General features: G+C 38.7%; 1 protein-coding gene across 3 annotated transcripts in view; it reads left to right on the plus strand.

Moving 5' to 3' along the window:
• The window catches only part of LOC311041813 (cysteine--tRNA ligase, cytoplasmic-like), a 79,074-nt gene extending 59,981 nt beyond the window's left edge, over positions 1-19,093 (plus strand). For 2 of the 3 annotated variants that reach the window (XM_084052299.1, XM_084052298.1), the window contains 13 exons: positions 689-801; positions 1,490-1,618; positions 2,043-2,172; positions 5,703-5,806; positions 6,919-7,016; positions 7,557-7,746; positions 8,688-8,756; positions 10,521-10,602; positions 10,832-10,912; positions 12,402-12,469; positions 14,249-14,308; positions 15,362-15,445; positions 16,610-19,093. In XM_084052299.1, the coding sequence (XP_083908425.1) occupies positions 689-801; positions 1,490-1,618; positions 2,043-2,172; positions 5,703-5,806; positions 6,919-7,016; positions 7,557-7,746; positions 8,688-8,756; positions 10,521-10,602; positions 10,832-10,912; positions 12,402-12,469; positions 14,249-14,308; positions 15,362-15,445; positions 16,610-16,738 (1,337 nt within the window). In that variant the 3' untranslated portion in view covers positions 16,739-19,093. The remainder of the gene's footprint in view (positions 1-688; positions 802-1,489; positions 1,619-2,042; positions 2,173-5,702; positions 5,807-6,918; positions 7,017-7,556; positions 7,747-8,687; positions 8,757-10,520; positions 10,603-10,831; positions 10,913-12,401; positions 12,470-14,248; positions 14,309-15,361; positions 15,446-16,609) is intronic. The other variant, XM_084052300.1, reaches the window with a different exon arrangement.
• The last annotated feature ends 7,124 nt before the right edge of the window (positions 19,094-26,217 follow it).

The following is a 26,217-nucleotide window of genomic DNA, read 5'->3' on the forward strand; positions in this document are numbered from 1 at the left end:
CCTAGCTGAGAGAGAGATGAAGCAGGGACCCCCTCTATATTGTATAAAATTGCGTTTCAGATTAAACTTTTTTTTTGTTTACTTGGTCTGCTCTGTTTTTACCTCTACACCTATATACCTCTTTGCCAAAAATAGCCGATCTACAAGCTCACAACGCCTCGCAGCGCGAGGCGTCGTGAGCTTGTAGATCTGCTATTTTTGGCTAAAGTTCTCCTCAGAAAAAGGATGGTAGGGTTCAAGTGGTAAAAAAAAAAAAATCATAACACCCAATGATTTGGCGGACCCCCTGTAGTAAATATGAGGACCCCCTAGGGGTCGCGGACCCCCTGTTGAAGACCCCTGGTTTAGAAACTCTGTTTGACCAACAACTCATTGCTGATCATAACATGTCAGTTGTAACGGCTATTTTCTGGTTCCTTGTTAATCACTTTCAACCTGTGCATAATTTGCGGAAATTACTTACATTTTGACCGGATGGTGAAGAGGAAATGTATCCCCCGAGCAAGCAGATAGGCTCTATTAGTGCAATGATAAAAATGTCAGCACTTCCGCAGAGAATCGGGTTTAAATCCGGGGTAGAAGAGGAAAGTTACATAGTGCAGCTTTAACTAACAAATGTCACTAACGATAAGGTTGTTTTGAAAACGTGACTGTGCTGATCAGAAATGTGTTCCTGTGTGTCCTTTAGGAGACCTGAGCATCTCTGCAGACAGGCTAAGCGAGAAAAGGTCCCAGAATGACTTTGCTTTGTGGAAAGCCTCCAAGCCTGGAGAGCCGTCATGGGAGTCTCCTTGGGGCAAGGTATGGCATAACCACTTAACCCATTAAGACCGGGAACAGATTTACAAGCTCCTAGCGCGGCATCGAGTGCCGTGCTATGAGCTTGTAGATCTGCTATTTTAGAAAAATTGTGAACATTTGTGCACATCTTGGAATATATAATTTTTAAAGCAAACATTTGTAAAATATGTTGTTCCAGGGACCCCCAGAAGTAAAGATTTGAGTTACAAATGTTCGCTTTAGAAATATATATATTAAAAGATTTGCACACATTTCAAGATTTTTCTTAAATAGCAGATGTACAAGCTCATAGTGCGGCACTCGGTGCCGCGCTATGAGCTAGTATATCTGCTATTTTTGAATAGCCAAATACATCTAAAGTGACACAGATGCGTTCCCGGATTGAATGGGTTAAACCCTATATGGTTGACCGGGGTCCCTCAGGGCTCTACACTAGTGTAAATGGCCCCCTATGGGTCTGTAACTCTGAGTGTGTACAAATGGAACCAAATGGACCCGTAAGCGTCCATTTGGTTCCATTTGTGCACTCTCAGAGTTATGATGGTCCTTGAAATTAAAAAGTTTGAGAACCACTGTAGTGGTTCTCAAAGTAAGGAAGTAGGGAGGAATGGGCCCAATTTATTTCCAATATGGCTGCTGTGCATAGAGCCTACTGTTGTGTACTGAACAGTTTTCATGCATTGAACAGGGGAGGCCAGGTTGGCATATTGAATGTTCAGCCATGGCTGGCTCCATCGTGGGAGAGTCCATGGATATCCACGGAGGAGGCTTCGATCTCCGATTCCCCCATCATGACAACGAGTTGGCTCAGTCCGAGGTGACAGCTTCACGTACAGTATACATACATTTGCAGTGGTGAACAGAGTATACTTACAAAGCATGTTGTTATTGGAATTTAGAACATTTCCCCCAAAAATGCAGGGAAAAAGAAATGTCAGCCATTTTCACTATTTCAAATAGGGCTAAAGTGGTTAATTCAAAAATATATTTGTGTACCTTTGGCTCCCAATAAAGAGTCCCTTCCTAGAAATGTAGTGGAGTCAAATGTACAATATTTCTATTTGAATTGTAGTGGAGTGGAAGTCGTGAGTTTGCAATTATTCTTGCTTACTGTCCACCACTGCATATGTCGTTTTTTTAATATAGCAATTGCTTTTTACAATTTGTTTCCGATTTAATTAAATATGATTATAAATATGATTATTTTTTATTTGTATAAACATCTGTCGTTTCCTGCACAGGCTTTCTTTGAGAATGACTGTTGGGTTCGTTACTTCCTGCATACTGGACACCTGACAATCGCAGGCTGCAAGATGTCTAAATCTCTCAAGAACTTCATCACCATAAAAGATGCCCTGGCAAAGAACACAGGTGAGTCACCGTCTCACCGAGTAATTAGTATTACTTGAGTTTTAGTTGAAAGTGCAAAGTGCATGCCATCATATTTTTATGTCGTTTTTGGGTGTCAATTGATGCGATTACTTTGTTGTATGGCAATGTCATGCAAAAGTAGAGAAAATAGGCGATCTACAAGCTCACAATGTGTCACGTTGTGAGCTTGCTTGTACATGGGGTATTTCTTTTTGTCAGAGCTTGTGACTAAATAATAATTGGATCCATTGGAACACAGATAATTTTTTCTATTTCCTGTTTTGGACACAAAATAATATGAAATAACTAGAAAAAGTGCTACTCGGAGCACAGGTCTCCGTCAGGTCAGGTAGGTCAGTGTGGGCCAACAATGTTCGGAATTCGCCAATCAGGCTGGAATGTGAAAAATCGGACGGATCGAACGGATCTGTCTTGATCACTTGACTAAAGAGATAATATGTACCGATTTGCGTGACGTTTGGTCAACATTTGTAGGAGTAATATAAGAAACAAGAAATGACTAAAGTCATAATATAGCTGCTAACGGCAGGCTTTTTTTGCCCCAATCTGCCGTTGAAAAAATGAAATGAAAAAAAAAAAACTTTTTGAAAAAACTTTTTTTTTTTTTTAAAAGAAAAAAGAAAAACTTTTTTGAAAAAATATATGTCCTTTTGAAAGAAAACAAGAATAAATATGATTTGACAGTCATATTATTAGCAGCTGTATTGTGTGTGTGTGCCCCCCCCCCCCAACTACTCAAGTGAAAGTATCAATACTGCAATGTAGAAGAACTCTGCCAAAAAATGGCATATGCCATTTTGCGGCTATATTATGACTTTGCCATTTCTTGTTTTTTTATAGTGCTGTAACATGTTATGGCCTAATCACTGTCATTCAAGCATAAATGTCTTAACATTAAAATAAAAATAAGTAACTGGTATAGGACTAGCCTACCTATTGTGGTACAAAACAAGTCCTTCTGCAGTGAATTACAACATTAGAATTGTGCAGAATTCAAGAAGCTTTATTTGTTACTGACTCATAAAGATACAAGCAGCTAAATTTTGTTGGAACTTGTACCACAGATTGTTCTACATATAATTGATATAATGAAGAAAAGAAAATATTAAGCAAGAAAATAAAATGGACAATAATAAATAAATAAAAATAGCCTACAGATATATACAGTTTTAGGAATACTCTGGGACTTGTCTTAGACAGGCATGTCATCAGTGGTGTAAAGTAAGTACATGTACTCAAGTACTGTATTTAAGTACAATTTTGAGGTATTTTTCACTTTACTGTTGTATTTCCAGTTTTCAGTACTTGTACTTCTACTCCACTACATCTCAGAGGCAAATATTGTACTTTTACTCCACTACAATTATTTGAAAACTTGAGTTACTAGTTACTTTGCAGATATAAATTATTACATTATAAAACATACATTAACCACTTTAGCCCTATTTTATACCAAGGCTATTTGAAAATAGCTGATCTACAAGCTCACAACGTGTCGCATCGCGACGCGTTGTGAGCTTGTAGATCTGCTATTTTCAAACATTTTTGTACTTTTACTTTTGGTACTTTAAATACATTTGGATACCAACACTTTTGTACTTTTACTCAAGTAAATTTTGAATTGCGGACTTTTACTTGTAACAGAGTACTTCTACATTGCAGTATTGATACTTTTACTCAAGTAAAACATTTGAGTACTTCCACTGCATGTCATCACAGCTAAGAAGAACTCCTCAGAGTTAAATCAACACTGAAGGGAGCCGCGATGTCTATTGTGATGAGCGTGTGTGGAACGGCTGTTGTAAATCACAGATGATTAGCAGATTCTCCGCTGGCCGAGTTTTTATGACTTAATGACTTTATGACTCTCAGCCTCTCACTCTGTCCTCTCACTATTACGGTTAGCATAGCATGTTGCTAACGCATCAGCACAGACAGTTGAATGCAACGTTGCCTTCTGAGGAAAAGCAACAACAAACATATACTGTAGGCTATCGCGGATGGGATGCATGCAGCCGTTGTGAGCTTGTAGATTGGCTGTTTTCGCCGGAGCTGATGTGTGTGTGTGAGAGAGAGAGAGAGAGAGAGAGAGAGAGGGACTTGGGAGAGGGACAGATGGAGACGGAGGGGAGGTGCTGCGAGGGGAGGCGGGTGCTGCGAACGACGGCCGTCTCCCATTGGCTTTAAAGTAGTGTCTCCCCATTGGCTTAAAATTGGCTCTAAAGTAGTGATGGACAGCCAATAGACAAATAGGTGTCGCGAACATGTCGGGGATGATGATGTCTGAGGCTGTTTGTAGAGCCGCGCTTTCAGCTAGCGCCTAAAAAGCCAATGTGAAAAGGTTGCCATTTCTTCTTAGGCCTTGCAAGGCAATCGGACACTGACTGCATTTTGTTAAAAACATTTGTTTTGCTAAATTAGACCTGCTGGTGGCGCTATAACAGGCCAATGTTAAAAGGGTGGCATTTGTTCCTCAACATAGTGTGAAAGTGTGTGCAAAGTTTGACCGCAATCGGACGGTGCGTTCATGATTTGCGGACTTTTGTTCAAAACAAGCCACTAATGCAAACTTTAGAAGCCAATCAGGATGGAATATGACAATTCAAACACATCCGTCTTCATCACATGACTATAGAGATCATGTGTACCGATTTACGTGAAATTTGGATAAAATGGGAAGGAGTAGTATAAAAAAAATGTTTTACTTAAGTCGGCCTCCTTGTGGCGCTATAAAAGGCAGATGTGAAAAATGCAGGGCAAAGGTTTTTCCTTGACCTCTAGGGTGTGTGCATACAAAGTTTTACACAGATCGGTGCAGTTATAGGTAAAAACACAAATCGGCCTGTTATAGCACCACCATGAGGCTGATTTGAAAAATGTCAAATAGAATTTCTTCCTCAGACTAATGGGAATGTGCGTGCAAAATTTCACTGAAATTGCATGTTGCGTTCATGATTTGAGGCATTTTGTTCAAAACGGAGCACGCCTGCAAACTTTGGAAGACATTTTTAACCAATCAGGATGGAATATGAAAAATCTGAAAGACCCGTTTTGTTTAATGACTCTAGAGATACTGTGTACTGATGTGCGTGATTTTTGGACAAAATGTGTAGGAGTGCTGTCAAAAAATAAGTTTTGCACAAATCGGCCTCCTTGTGGCGCTATAAAAGGCCCATGAGAAAAGAGACAGAGGTTCTGAATTGGCATCCAGGGAGTGTGTGTGCACAGTTTCGCTGCGATCAAGCCACCGGTGCCGGAGATTAGCTGGTCACAGACACACGGACACACGGACGGACGGACGGACAGGGGGCAAAACATACTCTCTCGCCAGGCCTTTCGGCCTGGTGGAGACAATGAGTCACGTTTTTGCTGAACTACTCCTTTAATAGGTTAATACGTCCATTGGGTGTTTATTTATCGGCCCAAAAGCTAACACTGGTCTCTGATGTTTTCATTTGTGCGACGGCGACGATGTAATGAGTTTTAAATGGCGTGTTTTTTCCCTTCAGCTCGCCAACTGCGACTGGCTTTCTTAATGCACGCCTGGAAGGACACTCTGGATTATTCCCCCAACACAATGGAGTCAGCTGTCCAATATGAGAAGTTCATGAGCGTAAGTGAATGTGACGCAAGAGCATCTTGTTCATTTGTCTGTAGATAAAAATAAGGGCCGTCACGATCGTGACATTTTAACGATTTTGACGATTGTCATGCAAATAATTTTGATTTAAAACCCTTTAAAAAACAGGAAAACTTAGTGCCATTTTAGATTTTATACAGCAACATACTTTTTTCAGAAAACTCTTAGGATTTAGAGCAGTGGTTCTCAAAAATAGCAGATATATAAGCTCATAGCGCGTCACTTCGTGCCGCACTGCACGCTTGTACATCTGCTATTTTTGAACATTTTAGAAACCTCTTGAAAGTGTTTGGAAAATTTTGAATCTTCTCTCCTGGGGGTTCCTGGCACAAAACATTTTCAGATGGTGGGTCCGTGGCTAAATACCTATCAATTTGGGGGTCCTCCTTGGCATGAAAAAGTTTGAGAACTACTGATTTAGAAGGTATTTGTAGAATCGGCCACAGGTCTTAATGGGTTAAAGGGTCTACACCATGAATTTTAACTTTTTCTTCATTTTTGTGTGTTTTTGGTCTCCCCCACCTCTCTTCTGTTCCAACAAATACCCGACTTCGAGCATGCAGGCTTTCATAGGCTATCTGTGTTTTTTTATGTAAATTGGTCTGAAAACAGTCCGTCAGATTTGTTCCCCCACCCTACGTCACGTCTGGGAACAATTCCTCCCGTTTTTCAGTTCTAACCAAAAAAAAAAAAAAAAAAAAAAAAAAATGTTTTCATTTTTTTTTTTATATAATTTTTTCTTATTTTTTTTTTTTACTTTTTCCACACAGAACCAGGACATAACATGCATACAAACTGGCTCAATAGCGCCCCGTGCCAAACAGGACAATGTGGTATTGCAGGTGAAAGTGCTTTATAAGCCAGAGAGAAGTTAGTTGGAATGAGTATATCTGAGGCTTGATTTAGGCTCAAACCTTTTGAAAAACGTTTGAGGGACATAAACAATATGATATCAAATATTATTATTATTTTTTAAATTCATGGTGTAGCTCCTTTAATCAAAATGAAATACCCTCGCGGCACTGTCCCTCAGGTTGGGAATCACTGTACACCATACTGACTGTTTGTGTTCGTTTTCCCTTCAGGAATTCTTCCTCAACGTGAAGGATGTGCTGCGTTCCCCCACTGACCTCACAGGTCAGTTTGAGAAGTGGGAAGCAGCAGAGATGGACCTGAACAATTGGTAAGAAAAACTACTATGTCAAAAGTCAGACATCATTCAGTTAAGGGTGCAAGTAGGTGATATTTGTTTGTTAAAATGAACTAGTCCATACCCGGGGATGTGTGCAGGCAAACTGTATGCAGGCTTTTGGGTTAATATGCACTCGGTATGCATAGTTTAACTTTGGAGAGGAGCACTGCTGATTTCATCCTGTTGGCTGTGTGTGTGACAACCCGGTCATTTACGACAAGTCCATGTTCAGTAACAGGGGGACACCTGAGGAGAAATAGCAGATCTACAAGCTCACAACGCCTTGTGTTGCGAGGCGTTGTGAACTTGTAGATCTGCTATTTTTGCCAAAGCGGTTTGGTGTAGAGGGAAAAAAGGACCAAACCAAGTACAGAGCCAGAGGTCAAGTTGACTAAGTATTGAGGTTTAATGTGGTTAAATGTCTGAAATTAATTTACACAACACTGATAGTCAGTGAAATATCACTTACCCTACCCCACTGTAAATACATTGGCATCAGCAATTGAGGAGAGCCTTTTTTTCCCCCTCCAGTTTCTGTGAGAGGAAGTGTAGCATCCACGAGGCTCTGTGTGACAACATGGACACCCGCTGTGCCATGGAGGAGATGAGGTCACTGGTCAGCCTGACCAACAGCTACATGGCCAGCAGGAAGAACGCCAGGCTGACGCCCAACCGCCTACTAGTGCAAAGTATCGCCGTCTATCTCACGTCTATGCTGAAGGTGAGCGAATGGAGGCATAGGGAAAGTAGCTTGGGTTTGTGACAGTGTTGATTTTGGTGACTAAAACTGTGACGAAAAATTGCTTGTCGACTACCTTTTTCACAGACTAAAACAAAATAAAAACTAAGCTACGATGACTAAAACTATAACTAAATATATTGACAATTTCGTCAACAAATAAAAACTATACTAAAATGTTAGTGAGGGACTAGTGGAGAAGAGATCCAGTAGAACTAAAAGACAAGTCATTTTATGTTTGGTTGCACTCGGGTGTTGCGCTCTGAAATAGCCGTCAAGTTCACAACACGTCGCAGTGCGGCGCGTTGTGAACTTGTAGATCGGCTATTTTCAGCATGCAACCAAGTGTAAAATCAGCCATTATGACGCCATCAAGGCACCGCCAAAATACATTTTAGTCGACTAAATCAACTGTAGATTTAGTCGACTATAATCTTCTGATATTTAGTCCACTAAAACTAGACTAACAGTAAAACATTTCAGATGACTAAAATATGACTAAAACTAAATGGAATTTGATTAAAAAGATTATGCCTAAACCTAAATAAAAATTTGCTGTCAAAATCAACACTAGTTCGCGAGCCATGTGGCCCATAGGTATCTCCTGTTTCCGTAGCGTGAGGCAGTTTGATGCTCAAGTAACACCCCCTTTGTTGCCGACATTCCAGCGCTATATGTGCAATCTCACCGCGTGTCAGAAAATACTTTTTCCAAGTATTGTCAAGTTGAGAAACGAGGCAAGCCTATTGCGGAGAGAAATTGTCTTTCTCTCACTGTGAATGATATAGCCTTGCATAAAAAACGACACCGATGCGTTCCCGGTCTTCATGGGTTAATTTGGGATCACCAGTGCTACCAAGTAAAACAGCCCTGGTACGACCATTCCAATCTGATGTGTCCCTCTCACTGTCCCTTGCTGCTAGACATTTGGTGCCATTGAAGGAGCAGAACCCATAGGATTTCCAGTGGGAGGGAAAGGTCAAGGCGTAGACGTAAGTATGGAGAGTATGGAGCTTTCACACACATATTTTGAACCACTCTTTCCTTGCATTGGACATGGAATTAAAGGTTACAGTTCATTTATTTGTCATTTGCATGCTTACACATGAAATGAATATCGTACTTGGGACCAGCAGTGTACAGTAAGTCTAAAATAAACTAACCTTTAAAAAACAATAAGCATATCTAATAAAATAATCTATTTCTGTCTACTCACTCTGTGTTGGTGGGCTGTGGACAGCAGAAACCTGCCTACCAGTGACATCATCAGCAGGTTTGGTCATTTCAAACACAAATTCATTTTTTTAAATATATTGATACAAGAATAATGGCTTCTTCAGCATGCACATTTTCCAGGAAGAGAAAGGCTGTAGTTTATATTAGCTTGGAATATCCATTGATGATGTCATTGGTAGGCAGGTTGCTGAAGTGCCCACATAGTCCACCAATGAGAGACCGAGTGAGTAGACAGAATTTGTGCCATCTTATAATGAGCATTCGTGATGACTAGGCATGTAACGATTCACTCAACTCACGATACGATTCGAATCACGATTCGAGGTTCACGATACGATTCTTCACGATTTTTTTACGATTTTTTTAGCACATTTATTTTCCAGACAAATTACTGAAAACCTTGATTATTTATTTTACAAAAATCATGTATTTTTAAAAAACTATATTTTCTCTTATCCTCTTTTTAATACATGAAATTAAATAAAGCCTTTTTATTCACGAGGTACATGCATTAACTGTCACATTAAGACATATACTTTTTTATTTGTAAAATAATAACTTTAAATATATAAGTCTTATGAAATAAATGAATTTTAAAACATATATCCCAGATGAAATAAATTATAAAGAAAACCTTCAAATAAACAAACTAAGGCTTAGCCTTGGGATTTACAAGTTATTTTTTATCTATGCTACATTCTCAGCATTCTGTGTAAAACAACACATTTATGTACAGTAATAATATAAACTGTTTTAAACTGCTCCAAATGAGATTAGATAAGAATTAATTGATTAATATCAATGAAATTCGCTATATATCTGAAAGACAGCGTTGAAAGGAGTTTGGCTTTGTCGGCGGTCTGATACAATTGTTAAATTATTAAATTAGATTATTATTCATTGTACTCTGCAGCCGCACCGAGGAGCTCCAGAATTAGCCGTTTTCATTAAGCCTTATCAGTTGTATGTTTCCTACAGAGTTTAAATCAGACAGCTAACAACGTCGTCAGACGGGGGAGGGGGTAAACGGTATAGTTTGGGCAATTCATCAATCAAATAAACATGTTTACATGCGACGCACATTTCCCTCTTTATGCAGTGCGATCGCCTAGTTGTTTAGATTTCATAGCCTGAGAGGACGTGAACCCCACTCTGCCGTTCATAGCCTGCTGTTCAGTGAGTGAAGAGACCGAAGGCAGGCAGCTATGGTGGCCCTGAGGGGACAAAATAGTAGGCGGAGAACAAGGTAGGGAGTCTGACTCGATTGCGCCCTCTGCTGGTTGCATCGCGATGTCATATTTTATTGCATCGATTTAAATCGTCACCACTTTGAATCGATTTAAATCGATATACGATAAATCGTTACATGCCTAGTGATGACCATATGAAGATAGTTTGAAAATGGGTGAAGTGCTCCCTCTATCAGCCACAGGCAGTGCTTTTTCAATGCAAATGTTGTAAAAGATGACATGATTTCGTTATCAAATAATTTAATGTGAATGTTGTTGATGTGTCTCTAGCTGGAGAGCACTGTGATGCCATATCTGACAGTGTTGTCAGATTTCAGACATAATGTCCGGAAAATTGCCAGAGAGCTGAAGGGTAAGACGTTTCTTTTTTAAACTGGTGGTTCTCAAACATTTTAATGTCAAGGACTCCTAAATTAAAATGTTATTTCAGACTAGTGTTGTATATTGTTTAGTTCTTACATCAGGTCTAATTTTAAGATCTGATTGTACAACACATGTGTTGTTAGCTTGATGTATCTGATTTATAAATACAGTGTCTCCATGTGTTGTTAAATCAGATTTATAAAAATCATGTGTTGTAGTGACAGAGTTATTGCAGCTGTGTGATGAGATTCGTGATGACATCTTACCTGAACTGGGAGTGAGACTGGAAGACCATGAAGGTACCTGAATCAATTATTATTATTTTTATTGTTATTGTTGTGTTATTATTATGTGACTTAATCACCTGACCCTTTTCACAGCTAAAAACGGCTGAAGGTCATAACATTAACTCATTGAGTGCCACAATCCGTCAAATCCGTCACGTGGCCTGACGCCCAGAGCGCCACAATCCGTCAAATCCGTCATAAAAAAAAAATCAAAAAAAAAAAAAAAAATCAAAATAAAAGTTTTTTTTTTTTTTTTTTTTTTTTTTTGGAAAAACATGTTCAGAACCCAAGATATGATGATTTGAAGATTTGCTGCTCCATCCACTCCTTGTTTAACCTATAACTTAAAAAGGCTGTATCTCGCTAACTAAGCACTTTTTTTTTTACAATGAATTTTGAATTGTGGCACTCAGAGCCAAAATTCCATAAACATGAATAAAAAAGCTTGGCACTGAATGAGTTAAAGGACGACTTCACCCATTTTCAACTTATCTTCATATAATTGGTCCTCACTAATGCTCATTATGGTATTTTTTCTACTCGGTTTGTGTCTCAGAGGAGGGCTGTGGACAGTTCAGAAACCCGCCTACCAGTGACATCATCGATGGGGAATTCAAGCTAATAGAAGCTACAGGCTTTCTATTCCTGGAAAGTTAGCGTGCTATAATAGAAGTCAATGTTCTCACATTACTAAAAGAATAGATACAAAAAATGAGAAATCCTGTTTGAAATGTCAAAACCGGCCTGCCGATGACTTCACTGACACATGGTTTTCTAAACTGTCCACAGCCCTCCTCTGAGACACAGACCATGTAAATGGTAAATGGTAAATGGTGCATTTATATAGCGCTTCTATCCGAAGCGCTTTACATTGATAGTGCCATTAACCCATTCACACACACATTCATACACCGATGGCGGAGGAAACCATGCAAGGCACCAACCTGCTCATCGGGAGCAATTAGGGGTTCAGCGTCTTGCTCAAGGACACTTCGACACTAACTCTAGGGGAGCGCCCCAGCCCGGGATCGAACTGGGAACCTTGCGGTTTTCCAGCTCACACTACCCGGCCACTCTACCCCTGAGCCACTGCCGCCCATGTAGACAAAAATGGTGCCATATTATAATGAACAGTGGTGTGAACCAATTCAATGGGTGAAATTGTCCTTTAATAGGTAGGGCTGGACAGTTAATCCAAAATGTATTGATGTATTTAACACCAATAACCAACTTAATCCAGCTCATGCAGGTTAATTGAATAATCAAGAGGCAGTTTTTTGTCCTTCTTTTTTCTTGTATATCAATGAATTCGACATGACACAATTCTAGTTGATTCTTTTTTTATATATAATCGATTAAATCGATTGGTCTGATCAACCACCACTTAACCCTATATTATACTTGTACAATGGTGGTATACATAAATAGTGAAAATAGCCAATCTATAAGCTCACAACGTGGCGCGTTGCGCATCAATGGAAATGGTTCTTCTCTGTTGCAGGACTTCCTACGGTGGTGAAATTAGTGGACAAGGAGACGCTACTGAGAGAAAGAGATGAAAAGAAAAAGGTATGAGAATGACTCACTGTCACACTCGCAACACAACCCCTGTCCTTAGTTGAAATGTAAATGCATACATACTGGGTGTGACTAGATTTGAGACAGCGCATATAATTGTAGATTATTGTTATATAGTGAAAAGCAGCTGTGCATTCTGATTGGTCTAAACCCACAGCAGCTGTTCCGGGCATAGCAGTCCTACAAATGCACAATGCCTCACGGATGGACGCGGAATAAGTCTGAAAATGATTGCTCAAGCCTATGCTATCTATATTCAACAGCAACCACAGTTATGTCCATCCTTCGGTCGCTGCAAGGCTAAGATGCCTTATGATTACATGCTCTAAAACAGGCTATGAATACAAGATCAACAAACTACATTAATAAACTCACCAATAGTAAGTAAAGTAAAGTATTTACACACTGTAGTTGTCACCATTGAGCGTAGAGCCATGTTTTTTTCTGCTTAAAAAAAAATAATCTTTCTGGCATGAGTGGTGCTGTTTCAGCACCCCACCTACATTGAGTGACAACGTACCGTATGAAATGATTTGACAATCAACCGTGAATAGATATTAGGAGAAGTACCAACAGGAGGAGGTGTTGAAAAACAATGTTGAGTGCTGGGTCAGACTCAATGATATGCCAGTGTTTTTCTTTTTATCACAGACCCAAATTCCTTGCCTAAATATTGAATAAGTGTAAGTGACACCGTAACATTACTTAAGGCCAATACATTCTTCCTTACAACGTTGGAAAAAACTTCCGGACATTCTTTCCAATCTAGTTCGGAGAGTCAGGACATCTGAGCGTAGAGCCATGTTTTTTTCTGCTTAAAAAAAAAGAATCTTTCTGGCATGAGTGGTGCTGTTTCAGCACCCCACCTACATTGAGTGACAACGTACCGTATGAAATGATTTGACAGTCAACCGTGAATAGATATTAGGAGAAGTACCAACACAAGAGCTCACTGCTGCTTGTCTGCTGTAGAAAACTGAAAAAAAAGACTTTGATGTACAGTGGTCGAATGGTGGTTTCATAGTCGAATATTCGACTATTCTGTGAATACCCTACTGAGGACAGTGGCCGCACCTGTAGTTACCCTGAGGGATATCCTGTAAGACGTGTCTTTGCTGGATGATGGGTGGTAGGTCAGCTCTAACAAGTTGGTTTCTCAGATTAGGTGGCCTTTTGTAGACTATCCGAGCCGAGGAGGTGTTGAAAAAGTTGAGTGCTGGGTCAGACTCAATCATGATATGCCAGTGTTTTTCTTTTTATCACAGACCCAAATTCCTTGCCTAAATATTGAATACACCGTAACATTACTTAAGGCCGATACATTCTTCCTTACAACGTTGGAAAAAACTTCCGGACATTCGTTCCAATCTAGTTCGGAGAGTCAGGACATCTCGGGGTGCACAAGTTCTGAGAAAAGAATCCTGAGACCGCCTATCAGAAGTTCAGAATGATGTCAACTTGTAGTTGTTGAACCTCTTCCTTACTTTCTTCACAGGTCTTACCAATGATACTAATGAAGGCTCTCCTGCAAACAGAGTCAGGGTGCTGATATTGTGCATGTTGGCTCACTGGAAACACTCTGCTACTCCAGTGGGTCTCAAAGTGTGGCACAATTTCTTTCCAATAGGGCTGCTGTGCATGAAGCGTATTGGGCTTTAGTATTAATTCAACTTTATGTGGCTGTCTTCCCTTAACCTACCAAACCACAATGTAACCATGAGATCTAACCTCATTAAAACTTCTGTGTACTGTCAACTTCCTGTTTGACAGATGGAAGAAGAGAAGAAGAGGAAGAAAGAAGAAGCTGCCAGAAAGAAACAGGAGCAAGAGGTCAGGAATGCTGTTCTAAAGAATACATGAACTCCAATTGCGTGTGGTACCAACATGGCATGTAATTAGTAAAGGGTTTTTGGAAAAGACAGGCAGTGTTAATGAGCAATTCATCATTTAAGTGAACATAGCAAAGGAATGTGAAATCACTGTTATGTTGAATTATTACTTATTATTATGCGTTGAAAATGTCTCTGATTTTGATTGTGTCCAGAGCAGAATATTTAATGACACACAGAACTAAACTCCTCAAAAAAAGTTTGGAAACTTAACTTCGGACGATTATTTCTCCCCTTGGTATTATATTTTATATTGTTATTATTGTTGATTGTTCACCTTTACAACGAGGTATAACTGGTAATGAGCAACACAGCTAAACGTGTGGGTAAAATAATTGCCCAAATCCCTCAATATGTTGCTTGTAAAGGTGACTAATCAACGATAACAACGATATGACATACAATTCCAATCAGTATTATTGAAGGGGAGAAACAGTTAAGTTTGCAAACTTTTTTTGAGGAGTTTAAAAGAGAAGAAGTACCGATTTACCGATTTGAAATATATTTGTACAATGCTAAGAATTATCAGTTAAAAGGAATCATGGGACCTTGGGCTGATTAAGATTTATATGTATCACGTGCAGGCGTCAGTTGCGGAAAAGAACAGCATATAAATGAAAGAGCTGATTTACAAGTGTATAAATGAGGCACATTAGTCCTAGTGTACATGGACCACAGCATATATTACACACTTCATATCGTTGCTGTCTGGTGGAAACCTTGCATATCCAAAACGTCCCTTTTTTTTAATTATTAAGGATTTTCAAATGGTGAAAATAGCTACAAGCTTGCATCGTGAGACCTTGTAAATCTGCTACTTTCACTACTTTTGTCTGATTAAGCAGGGCATTAATTTACAGGAAAAAAAAGAAGAAAAAAAACATAAACGTTACAAATATGGAGATAGAAGGTTTCTGCCTGACAGCAACGATATTCAGGGTGTAGTACGTTTTTGGTGCATTTTCACTTACCTACTTGTTTTCTTTTCTTTTAGATGGCTAAACTTGCAAAAATGAAGATCCCTCCCTCTGAAATGTTTCTCAGTGAAACCGACAAATATTCTAAATTTGACGAAATGGTAACCCAGCTTTTTATTGTTTACTTTATTTGGTTTAATTGACAATATTTATTCAGATTGATCCACAATAATGTGTGTTTGTCACTAAATTATATTTATAGGATGAGTTTTATTTTTCTGAGCTAATGAATTCATATTATACCTTTTGTGACAGGCAATGTCATTGACTTATGAGCACTTCACCTATTTTCAACCTTCATATAATTGGTCCTCACTAACGCTCATTATAAGATGGAACTAGGGATGTTCGATATTGGCTTTTTTACCGATCTTCCGATATTGTCCAACTCTTAATTTACGATACCGATATCAACCGATATATGCGGTCTCTTTGACCTAATTGTCAGGTAACAACATCACATATCTAATCAAATAAAGTGGCTATAATATCAATATAAAATCTAATAAATATCGAATGCATCTTATATAATACAATGATGTTGTTGTTTTCAATGAAATGGAGTCCCGGGGCTCACTGGTGGTCATTTGAATGAGTCCCACTAATCTTAGATTAGATGTTGGCCTATTTGACAGTGCAGAAGCATAATTGCCTTGATGCCTAAACATTAAAAAGCATCAACAAACGTCAGCTGGACACAGACACACACACACACACACACACACACACACACACACACACCTGCCCTCTGCAGTGCTTTAATTTGAAAGTCTAATTTCTCTCCAAAAGCCCTTGAATATGATGGAATATGATTAAGGATTACTGTGATTATGGTAAACTAACATTTCATATCACACACACCATACAGTAAGAATTATTAAAAAGTTTACCTATATTTTCCAATATAAAATTCTTATGCTAATATCGTCCAATAATATCGGGAGGCCTATAATACCCAAAATCCCTAGATGGAACCATTTCTGTCTTCTCACTCTGTGTCTTTCTCTTAAATGCCAAACCTGCCTAATGATGATGTCACTGGTAGACAGGTTTCTGAACTGTCCACAGCCCTCCTCTGAGACACAGAGTGAAATGGTGCCATCTTAAATTGAGCATTAGTGAAGATATGAAGACAACGTTGAAAATGGGTGAAGGGTGAAGTTATTTTTTGTTATTGTTTCCAGGGTTTATCGTGGTTGTTTATTTGTTGTCATTGTTTCCTCGGTTTTATGTAGTTATTTATTTGTTATTGTCATTGTATCCAGGGTTTCCCCACTCATGACGTTGAAGGAAAGGAGATCAGTAAAGGACAGGCCAAGAAACTACGGAAACTCTACGAGACGCAAGAGAAACTACATAACGATTACCTTCACATGAGCCAGAATGGCAGCTGAGTGAGTACACTGCAAAATCCTGCCTGTTCGTTCAACTGTTGAGTGTCAAAGTGGACCCGTTTGGGTGCATTTTAAAACTCTGCTGTTAAATGAACACTCCTGATTTTGCAGTGTATGTACAACTGTTTTTAATCATGTGATTTTTGATCCTGTGCTGCCACCTAGTGGGTTTTAATGGGTATTGTTAGAAACATGTTTGGACACATGGAAAGTTGAGTGTAAATTCTAATTCTGTTTATTTCTGTATTTTGCAGGGACACACACACACACACACACACACACACACACACACACACACACACACACACACACACACACACACACACACAGTCTATCCAGTTGACAATAAACGGTGAATACAAATAAAAAACAGAATTCAGCTGCGTTTTCTCTAACTGGGAAATAAGACTAGTTGATATTAGGACCAGTGTCATCAGTATAGCTGTTTGGGTCCGATCTCAGAAACCCCAGCGATAGGCTCTATGCACAGTGGCATTATTGGGGAAGAAAATTGTGTTACCAATGATACTAATGAAGGCTCTGTTCCATTCTGGTATTCTGGTTTCCACTGGAAACCTCCACACCAGTGGGTCTCAAAGTGTTGTCCAGGGACAATCATGGTTCCTTGAGGGGCATCCAAATGGACCCTTACGGGTGAGTTACACACATCCATTTGTACACTCTTAAGGCCAGTCCACACCAAAGCAAATCCTTGCAACTCCTTGCAACATGCAACTACTCGCAGCCATCATCCCCAATTGCAGTTGCAAGGAGTTGCATTGGTGTGACATGGCCTTTAGAGTTATGGGGGTCCTTGAAATTCATCATTATCACCTTTATTTACACATGGGAGTACAGTGGATTCCCAATGTAGCCGAGGTTACAAAATAGACACAATCCAAATCCATTACATTACATTATACAATCAGAATAAATTACAAAGAAGAACTTAAACAGAGCAAACATAGTCAATCAAAACAAAATAACTAAATCAAAACAGGTGCAATCACGATTAAAAGTGTTAAGGACCATTGCTCTGAACTGACCAAATGATGGCAAGGAGCTCAGTTTTAAAGACTTTTGGAGTGCATTCCAAGTCGTTGGGCCGCTGACAGAGAAAGCTGCCTTGCCCAATAACTGAGCATTAGGAACCTTGAGCATTACAAAAGATCGCTGATATGATAGGTGCTATTGTTCTCTTCCAGCATGGAACACATAAGTAGGGAGCATTCCGGTACCAGTGTTTATCCCACCTCTCACCTCGCCTATAGACCAATTATTTTTTAACCAACATTGAGACTGGGCGCACAGGTGATTGTTTCACGCAATCAATTCTCAACCTGTATTGGGGTGCGCTGGTTTCAGCGCACCCCAACCCCCTCTTGTGTGTTGGCTAGTGAGGCACGTCCTAGCGAGACCTGACAGAATGGGTTTAATTGAGCGCATACTGGTTCTTATCAGTGTGATGTCGTCTGTTAAGGGGTCTATAAATGTCACCAGCACTGAGAGGAAAGTGGCCTCAATACAATTAAAAAGAATTGAAACGTTTTGAGAACCACTGTTCTGCTCTGTAGAATGGAACAGTCTACAGAGCCTTTATTAGTATCATTGGTAACGCCTGTGAAGGAAGTAAGGAAGGGGGCCCGATTCATTTCCAATATGGCTGCTGTGAGTGTGCATACAGCCTATTCCAGTTGAAGTTTAACCTCCCTCAATGCACATTTGAAAGCAGACTACAATGTGTAATGAAAGGGGTGTTGTTTTCCAGAACATATGCCACCTTTCCTCAAAGCTGTTCTGAGAAACCTGACTGAGACCTTGTACTGAAGACATCTTCAATGTGCTATTGGTTTATAGTCTACATAAGTTTTATAACCTTGCCAAAAATAAATGGTTGGCTCTATACGATCCTAACGACATGATATTCTGCTGTTCACAAGCAAGAAAAGCTCAGAAATTATATTTTAAATCACTTTTTTTTAACCACTTGAACCCTAGCATGCCTATTCTGGGGAGTTGGGGGGACATTCACCAAAAAATGGCAGAGATTGTAGATTTGCTATTTTTGGCAAAGTGATGTGGTATAGGCAGAAAAAAAGCGGCCCGACTATAACAGTTGTAAGTCAAGTCGGTTTGACTAAGACGAGGGAGGCCTATAGATTTTTATTGCATAATGATTCAACCCCAATAGTATGCAAGTACTGTACATAGAAGTTTCCTTTACACTAGTTCCACTGAGTAAAAATTGTCACCATTGCAAAGATTCCAAACATTGTACTGAAAGCTGTGGTAAATTATCAATTGTATTATCTACAAACAAAAGAAACATCTAAATAAAGGCACCAGTTAACTGTAGCTCATTTTTATTTGATCATAATTATTCAACTAGATTAGGCAGGGGGGCCACAACTGTAAAATTATTTGGAGTTGGGGGCCACACAGTGCACGCACGCGCGTGCATGTGCGCACACAATTTGCGCGCGTGCGCGAAATTTTTCGTGTCTAATTCGGGTCTAATTCGGGTCTAATTCGGTTCTATTTGACCAATATAAATCAACCTTTTTTCGGGTCTAATTCGGTGTAATTCGGTCCTATTTAAGGTTCTAAGTTAAGTTCCAATGAAAGATGGCCTTTCAAGAACTAATGAAGGATAAATAATTTGTACTGTTTTAACTTTGATAACATAAAAACGAACATATATTTACATAAACAATAATTATGAAAATTAAAACTTTTTTTTTTTTTTTTTGGAATATTGCCAGGGGCCACAAGGAAGCTCCTCGCGGGCCGCACGTGGCCCGCGGGCCGCCAGTTGAATATCTATGACTTACAGTCAGTAATCTGTACAATATACCAATATAAAGGGCTAGAACACTTTTGTAGAGGTTTGGGTTGTGTAGTTACCTTGCCACGATGTAACTCTGAAGGTGGACAAGAAATAAAACATAATTACTGCATTGATTAGAAATTGATCATTCAAAAATATACTCATTAACTCACATTGTACGGTTAAACTCAAGAGTCTAATAAAGAAAAACATCACAAATCAACACTTCCTGTTGATTTTGCTATTTTTATTTGGAAGAAAATCTGTACTGGATCTGCAGATCTGGATCTTCAAATGGTAAAATCAACAGAACGTTGATTTTTATTTAAAAAACAAACAGTACTGGGTTTGGTGATGTTCCATTATTGTCTGCATCTGTTTTGTTTAGGGGCTAAAGAGAGACTTGAACGCATTACAATGTTAAGTAAATGAGGTAAGTCATATTTTAAATGATCAATCAATGCAGCCATTATTTTTAATTTCTTAGTTACCGTGGCATGATGTAACTCTAAAAGGTGGACCTTTTAGAGTTACATCATGCCACGGTAACTACACAACCCAAACCTCTACAAAGTGTTGTTGCCCTTTAAGCCCCAAGGCTAGTTTGACATAGCCTGGAATCCAGACTGAATCTCTCTTTTTTTTTCTCTCTCGCTGAAGCAAAGTAAAACAAAAGAAAGAAAACAAGTCAGCTGAACGGAGCGAATCAGTCAAGCTAAGTTTGACAGATTACACATCACTCTGAATTTCTTTTGCATCATAGTATAAATCCTGCAGTTAAGACTCTTTAACCGGAGCTGGTCAACAAATTGTTGAGGGAATTCAATTCCTAGATGATGTTTACCTGGTAAATACTAGCCTGTATTTCTGGACTGCATTTTTGGGATATTCTTTACATTTTGCAAAGATTTTTATCAAATCCTCATTTAAAACAAAGTGAAGTCAGTTGTAAGATGTACTGTATGTATAACTCATTTCAGATAACTAATGGGTTCCAACTGCACAATAAGTATCGGGAATTGTGACATCATCCCGATGAAACAGATAACATTAATAATAGCTCTGATAATGTGTACAATTGTTTTTGTCAGCTGTGATCTGGATGGACTCGGTTAGACACTGTTGTACTGCAGAAATATATCACTCGGTTAGAACTGCACAAATGTGCATATTGCCAGTCAGCTGTGTAGCATTAGCAGGTTAATGATGTGCATTTGACCCTGATTTAACCACATAGGCAGGGCTGGGTAACGCCTGCAACCTCTCGATAGATACGTATTACGATACAGAGGCCACTATACGATACATATCGCGATATATGGTGATTCCAAATAATGACCAAAAAGAATATATATTATTTTAATTATAATTATTAGTAGTATTAATATTATAATTGCGTTAATAACTTTATGTTTACTTTGTTAATGGCATATTTCTGTAGAAGCAGAATCAATAATTAATTTAGGCAAACCTATTCAGAAGTGAGAGAATGAGGACATAAGTTTCTGGCTACTTGCTGCACTGATCCATTCTGGCCAGTGTTGCCAAATCTGTTTATTATAAGTGACTTTGATATTGTAAAGTATATTGTAAAAATTGGGGGTCATTGCTCTTTGCATGAAAATGTTTGAGAACCACTGATCTAAAACATTAGCCTAAATATCAAGTAATTCCCTGTTAGAGGGTAGACCCTCTCCCTCATGCTAAACTTAGTGACTTCTAAAGATCTACTTCTCCTCAAAAGGACAACTTTATTTTCCATTCTCAATGACAAGCCTAATAATATTATTGCATTTTGGCTATGTGTAATAACTGCAAGCCAATGATCAGAGGCATTGTCAGTATTTGTCTTAATTTCTTGAATTCCTATTTCTTTAGTTGCCAATAATTCAACTGTAAGCCAGTGTTTTGAGACATATTGTCTTTTATTGCTACACAATAAATAGTAAAAATAAATTCTACATGCATAAAAGATACAAAAAGATGGTTATATGATTAACTCATTTTCTGCCAATAACGCATATATGCGTTCTTTAGAATCCATCACTTGCCTGCCAATAACGCATATATGCGTTTAAAAAAAAAAAAAAAAAAAAATTGACTCAAAGACCAAGGAGATATGATTTTTCGAAGATCTAGACTCCTATCCACTTCCTTGTTAACTTAAAACTTAAAGATTCTGTATCTCGGCTCCTGAGTACTTTTTTAATTTCAATGAAAAATCTCTGGCAGAAAACTGCAAAAAATCTGAAAATATCTCAGGCAGGTTAAGTGTTAAATGTATTCTATCTCATCCATATGAGCTCATTCTTACACAGAGTAACTTTAGTGCCCAGACAAGTGAATGGGAAATGTACTAAAAAGTTCATGTATAGTGATGATGTATTTTATATATGCATATATAATTGTATTTATTATCGGTTATCGAAAGCAGGAACTTATCGGTATCTGTTTCAAAACACCAATATCGTGTTCCAACCATAATAGTCTTAATGGTTTCATCCCCATCTTTGGTAAGTGGATATGTATGTAGATCATAGCCTTGGCAAGGTTTTCCCTGATCCTACTGACAACACATCTTTAGACTTTGCTCTGCCTGCCCTCTTGTGAAATGTAGTTATTATGAAACCACATGGATGGGAGCTATTACTGATTGGCAGTATATTATCATTCAGTCCTCCATTAGAATTGCATATTTTTTTATTGTGTGAGGTAATGTCTTGATGGTTTTGTAAAGTTAATTATTTTCAACCAGTAGGTTGTGAATTTGTAGATCGCCTTTTTTCCAGCTCAGAGACTTGGTGTAGAGGGAAAAAGGAGCGGACCAAGTACAGAGCCAAAGGTCAAGTTTACTAAGTATTGAGGGTTTACGTGGTTAAATGTCTGAGAAACACAATCAACACAAATCCAACATATTAGTAGAAAAGATAATGTGTAAACAAACAAACAAAAAACACTTTGTGCTTTCAAACAAGTGTATATGAAGCTATTTATGAAAAAGTTTAATCTTCAACATAATGTTCTATAATATGTAGTGGAGGTCGCTCCTTCATCTCATCTCTCTCTACTGTCAGCCGTTGTCATTCTGCTGTTAGCTTTCGCACACACAACTTATTTCCTACGAGGTTCCAGAGATCACAGAGAATCTGGGCGTTCAGGCCAGTGGTTCTCGAACTTTTTTAAATTTCAAGGACCCCCAGTTTGATATGCATCAGGCCACGGACCCCCGGTTGATTCCATTTTCTATCCCTGGGACCCCAAATCTACACAGTTGAATCCTAACTGAGAGTATACAAATGTAACCAGGGTCCATTTGGTTCCATTTGTACACTCTGAGTTTCAGATGAGATAAACTGATTTAGCGATCATGTTCATCAAGGTGTCTTCAAAGTGCTTCTCAAACGTTTGCATGTCAAGGACCCCCCACATGTATTTGTATTGTAAAATAACCATATTTATTTTACTTGGGGACCCCCACCCTGACAAGCACTTCGAATTGTAGGAGTTGAGGCATTACATTTAGTTAGACTCGATTCCACAGATAAATATTGCGAAAATAGCCAATCTACACAACGCAAGGCGTTGTGAGCTTGTAGATCAGCTATTTTCTTTCTTTTCTTTTTTGTTTGCGTCTGTCTTATATTGTTTGACAATTTGGACAATGTTTGACCAGTTTCTTATTACTGTTGATGCCGTTTTTTGTATTAAAAGGTCTTAAAAGTCCTTAAATTGCCACTTCAGGTCCACTGCTTTAATGATTGTCTGTCGAGCAGTGTTAATTTTGTCGACAATGACGGAAAATGTCCGTTCTTTTTTCACTTGACAAAAAGTAAATAAAAACTAAGCTATGATGGTTGAAACTATGACTAAATATATTGACAATTTAGTCAACAAATAAAAACTAGACTAAAATGTTAGGGAGGGACTAGTGGAGAAGAGATTCAGTAGAGCTACGTTTTTTTATGCTTGGTTGCGTGCGGGGGTCGCAAATAGCAGATCTACAAGCTCACGATTGGCTATTTTTGGCACGCAGCTAATTATAAATTAGGCATTACGACGCCATCATGGCTCGCTAATATACATTTTAGTCGACTAAATCAACTGTAGATTTATCATCTTATGATGATATTTATTCAACGAAAACTAGACTAAAACTAAAACCTTTCAAATGACTAAAATGTGACTAAAAGTACATGGAATTGTATTCAAAAGACCATGACTACAACTAAATCAAAATGTGCTGTCAAAATTAACACTGCTATCAAGCCTAGTGGGTATTTTGATGTAGCCTTTGAAGAGCAACTTGTGGACATATTAAACTGCATTTAATAATCAATACATGTCATTTTCATAGGAATATCCATTGAGCTGGTCAAATGTTGTTTTTAAATGAATATTGTGCTGAATTTGTCATTTTATGGTGTTTAAACAAGGATAATTCATATTCATAAATCATATGACACGTTTCAGATTTGGGCCATTTTTAGAGTTTATTAATCCAGGAGTACAATAGTAAGACTACAATATTTAAATATTTATGTGTCAATGTTAATATTGTGTGTACTGTTATTTATGACAATAAATGAAATACCTTTTATTATTTCTCACTCACTCACTCACTCTCACTCACTCACTCACTCACTCACTCACTCACACACACACACACACACACACACACACACACACACACACACACACACACACACACACACACACACACACACACACACACACACACACACACACACACACACACACACACACACACACACATCCATTATGTAACTTCATTCTTAAAAAAGGGGGGACATGTATAGATCGTATTTGTGAAATTTCAAAAACTCTTGTGGGTTAGGGTTAGGGTTAGGCTCTTGTGGGTTAGGGTCCGTCCGTCCATCCGTCCGTGTGTGTGTGTCCTGTCCGTCCGTTAGCAGCTAATGTCCGGCACCGTTGGCCCGGTCGCTGTGAAACTGTGCACACACACTCCCTGGATGCCAATTCAGAACTACAGATTTTATCCAAACGTCATGCAAATTGGTACACAGTATCTCTATAGTCATGTGATCAACGCGGATCTGTCCGATTTCCCATATTCCATCCTGATTGGCTAAGGTTGGCTTCCAAAGTTTGCAGGATTGGTCCGTTTTGAACAAAAGGCCTCAAATTATGCACGCAGCTTGCAATTTCCGTGAAATTTCACACGCACATTCCCACTAGGCCAAGGAAGAAATGCCACCCTTTTTCACAGCACTTTTTCTAGTTTGTATTTCATTTTTGATGTTTAAACGTACTGTGTTTGTATACTATTGTTAAATAAAATGGAAACGTCTACTAGACGTTTCAGCTTAGACTGCCACCCACTGCCAGTGTTGCCATGTCCGCCTATTGTAAGCGACCTTGGGCTTGTTTTTCTGTATAGTTGCTTGTAAATCTTGGTGGTTGCGGGTTTTTGATCTCGTTTCTAAAGTGTAGTTGCTTATTTGGGCTTACTTCCTAATATTTTAATATGTTTTTAAGTAATAATTAAGGACCCCCAAATGAATATGTATTTGTCCATAGCGCAATAGCGCAGACCCCATCTGCAAATATATTGTGCCCCATACAAGATTTGTGTTGTAAATCTTTTCACAGACGGGTACTCTGACGAAGCCCCCGACACTATGACTCCGACACATCGGTCGGATCGAAGGTGCGACAGGTGTGAGGGGCACATAGCGGCCTGAACCTTCCTGCCCTGTTATTTCCTTTGTGCCCTCAAAACATTTACAACACTGTAAAAGATAGGTCCTCTGTTACCGATTGTTGCACTGATAACGTGAGGGATGGAAGTATTGATTATTTGCACAGGATATTTGCGTTTTATAGCATAGTTTGCACAGTTGTATTTTGCACAATTCATGAATGCAGTCATGATTTTAAGTATTTATTGAAGGCATTTTAACTCTTGCTGTATCCGGGAGGAAAATATTCCCAGAAGCCTGGCCAGTGGCAATCCATGTCGTTAGATACAGTTCAGTCGCTTTTACTTTGGAAAAGTTTCCTTATAGATTAACTTAACGTTAATGAAATTTCACCCACTTCTTTATACCTGCAAACCTGTGATGTGACAAAGACGTGGATTCTCATTCTTGTATTGCTATTTTGAAGGAGTTGATCAAACGGATCGGATGGTGGTTAGTTTTCTGAAAGAACTTTTAGTTACTGAGTTGATTAGATTTCCCTATCTTATCCCACAGTCCAGGACATTAATAGCGCCACCACTTATCTGCACTGTATTACCAGTGTTTAATCATCTTTGATTGTCATTAATGCATCACATTGTTATTTAGAGTCTAAAGAACAACGTGATGGAGACATCAAATTTCTCTTTTGGGTCTCAAGCTAAAACGTCTGGGAACGACTGCTTTAGACAGGTTATTACTCACTTTACATTGTCTACTTGTATCCAGTATATTTAATACATCTCTTTCAACCAGTCTACAGTCCAACACTTGTTTAGACTTCACTCTGAGATTAAAATGATAAAATACAAATGTTTTCAGTCTGTTTATTAATAAAATAGGTTTCTGGTGTGTGAAGATGACATGTATGTAATGGTGTAGGGTTGAATCCTGGTCACGTTCATGGGCAGAAGGAAGTTGATGGATGGTTC

This window comes from Gymnoscopelus microlampas, assembly GCF_963454915.1.
Source record: "Gymnoscopelus microlampas genome assembly, chromosome: 1".
Classification (NCBI taxonomy): Eukaryota; Metazoa; Chordata; class Actinopteri; order Myctophiformes; family Myctophidae; genus Gymnoscopelus; species Gymnoscopelus microlampas.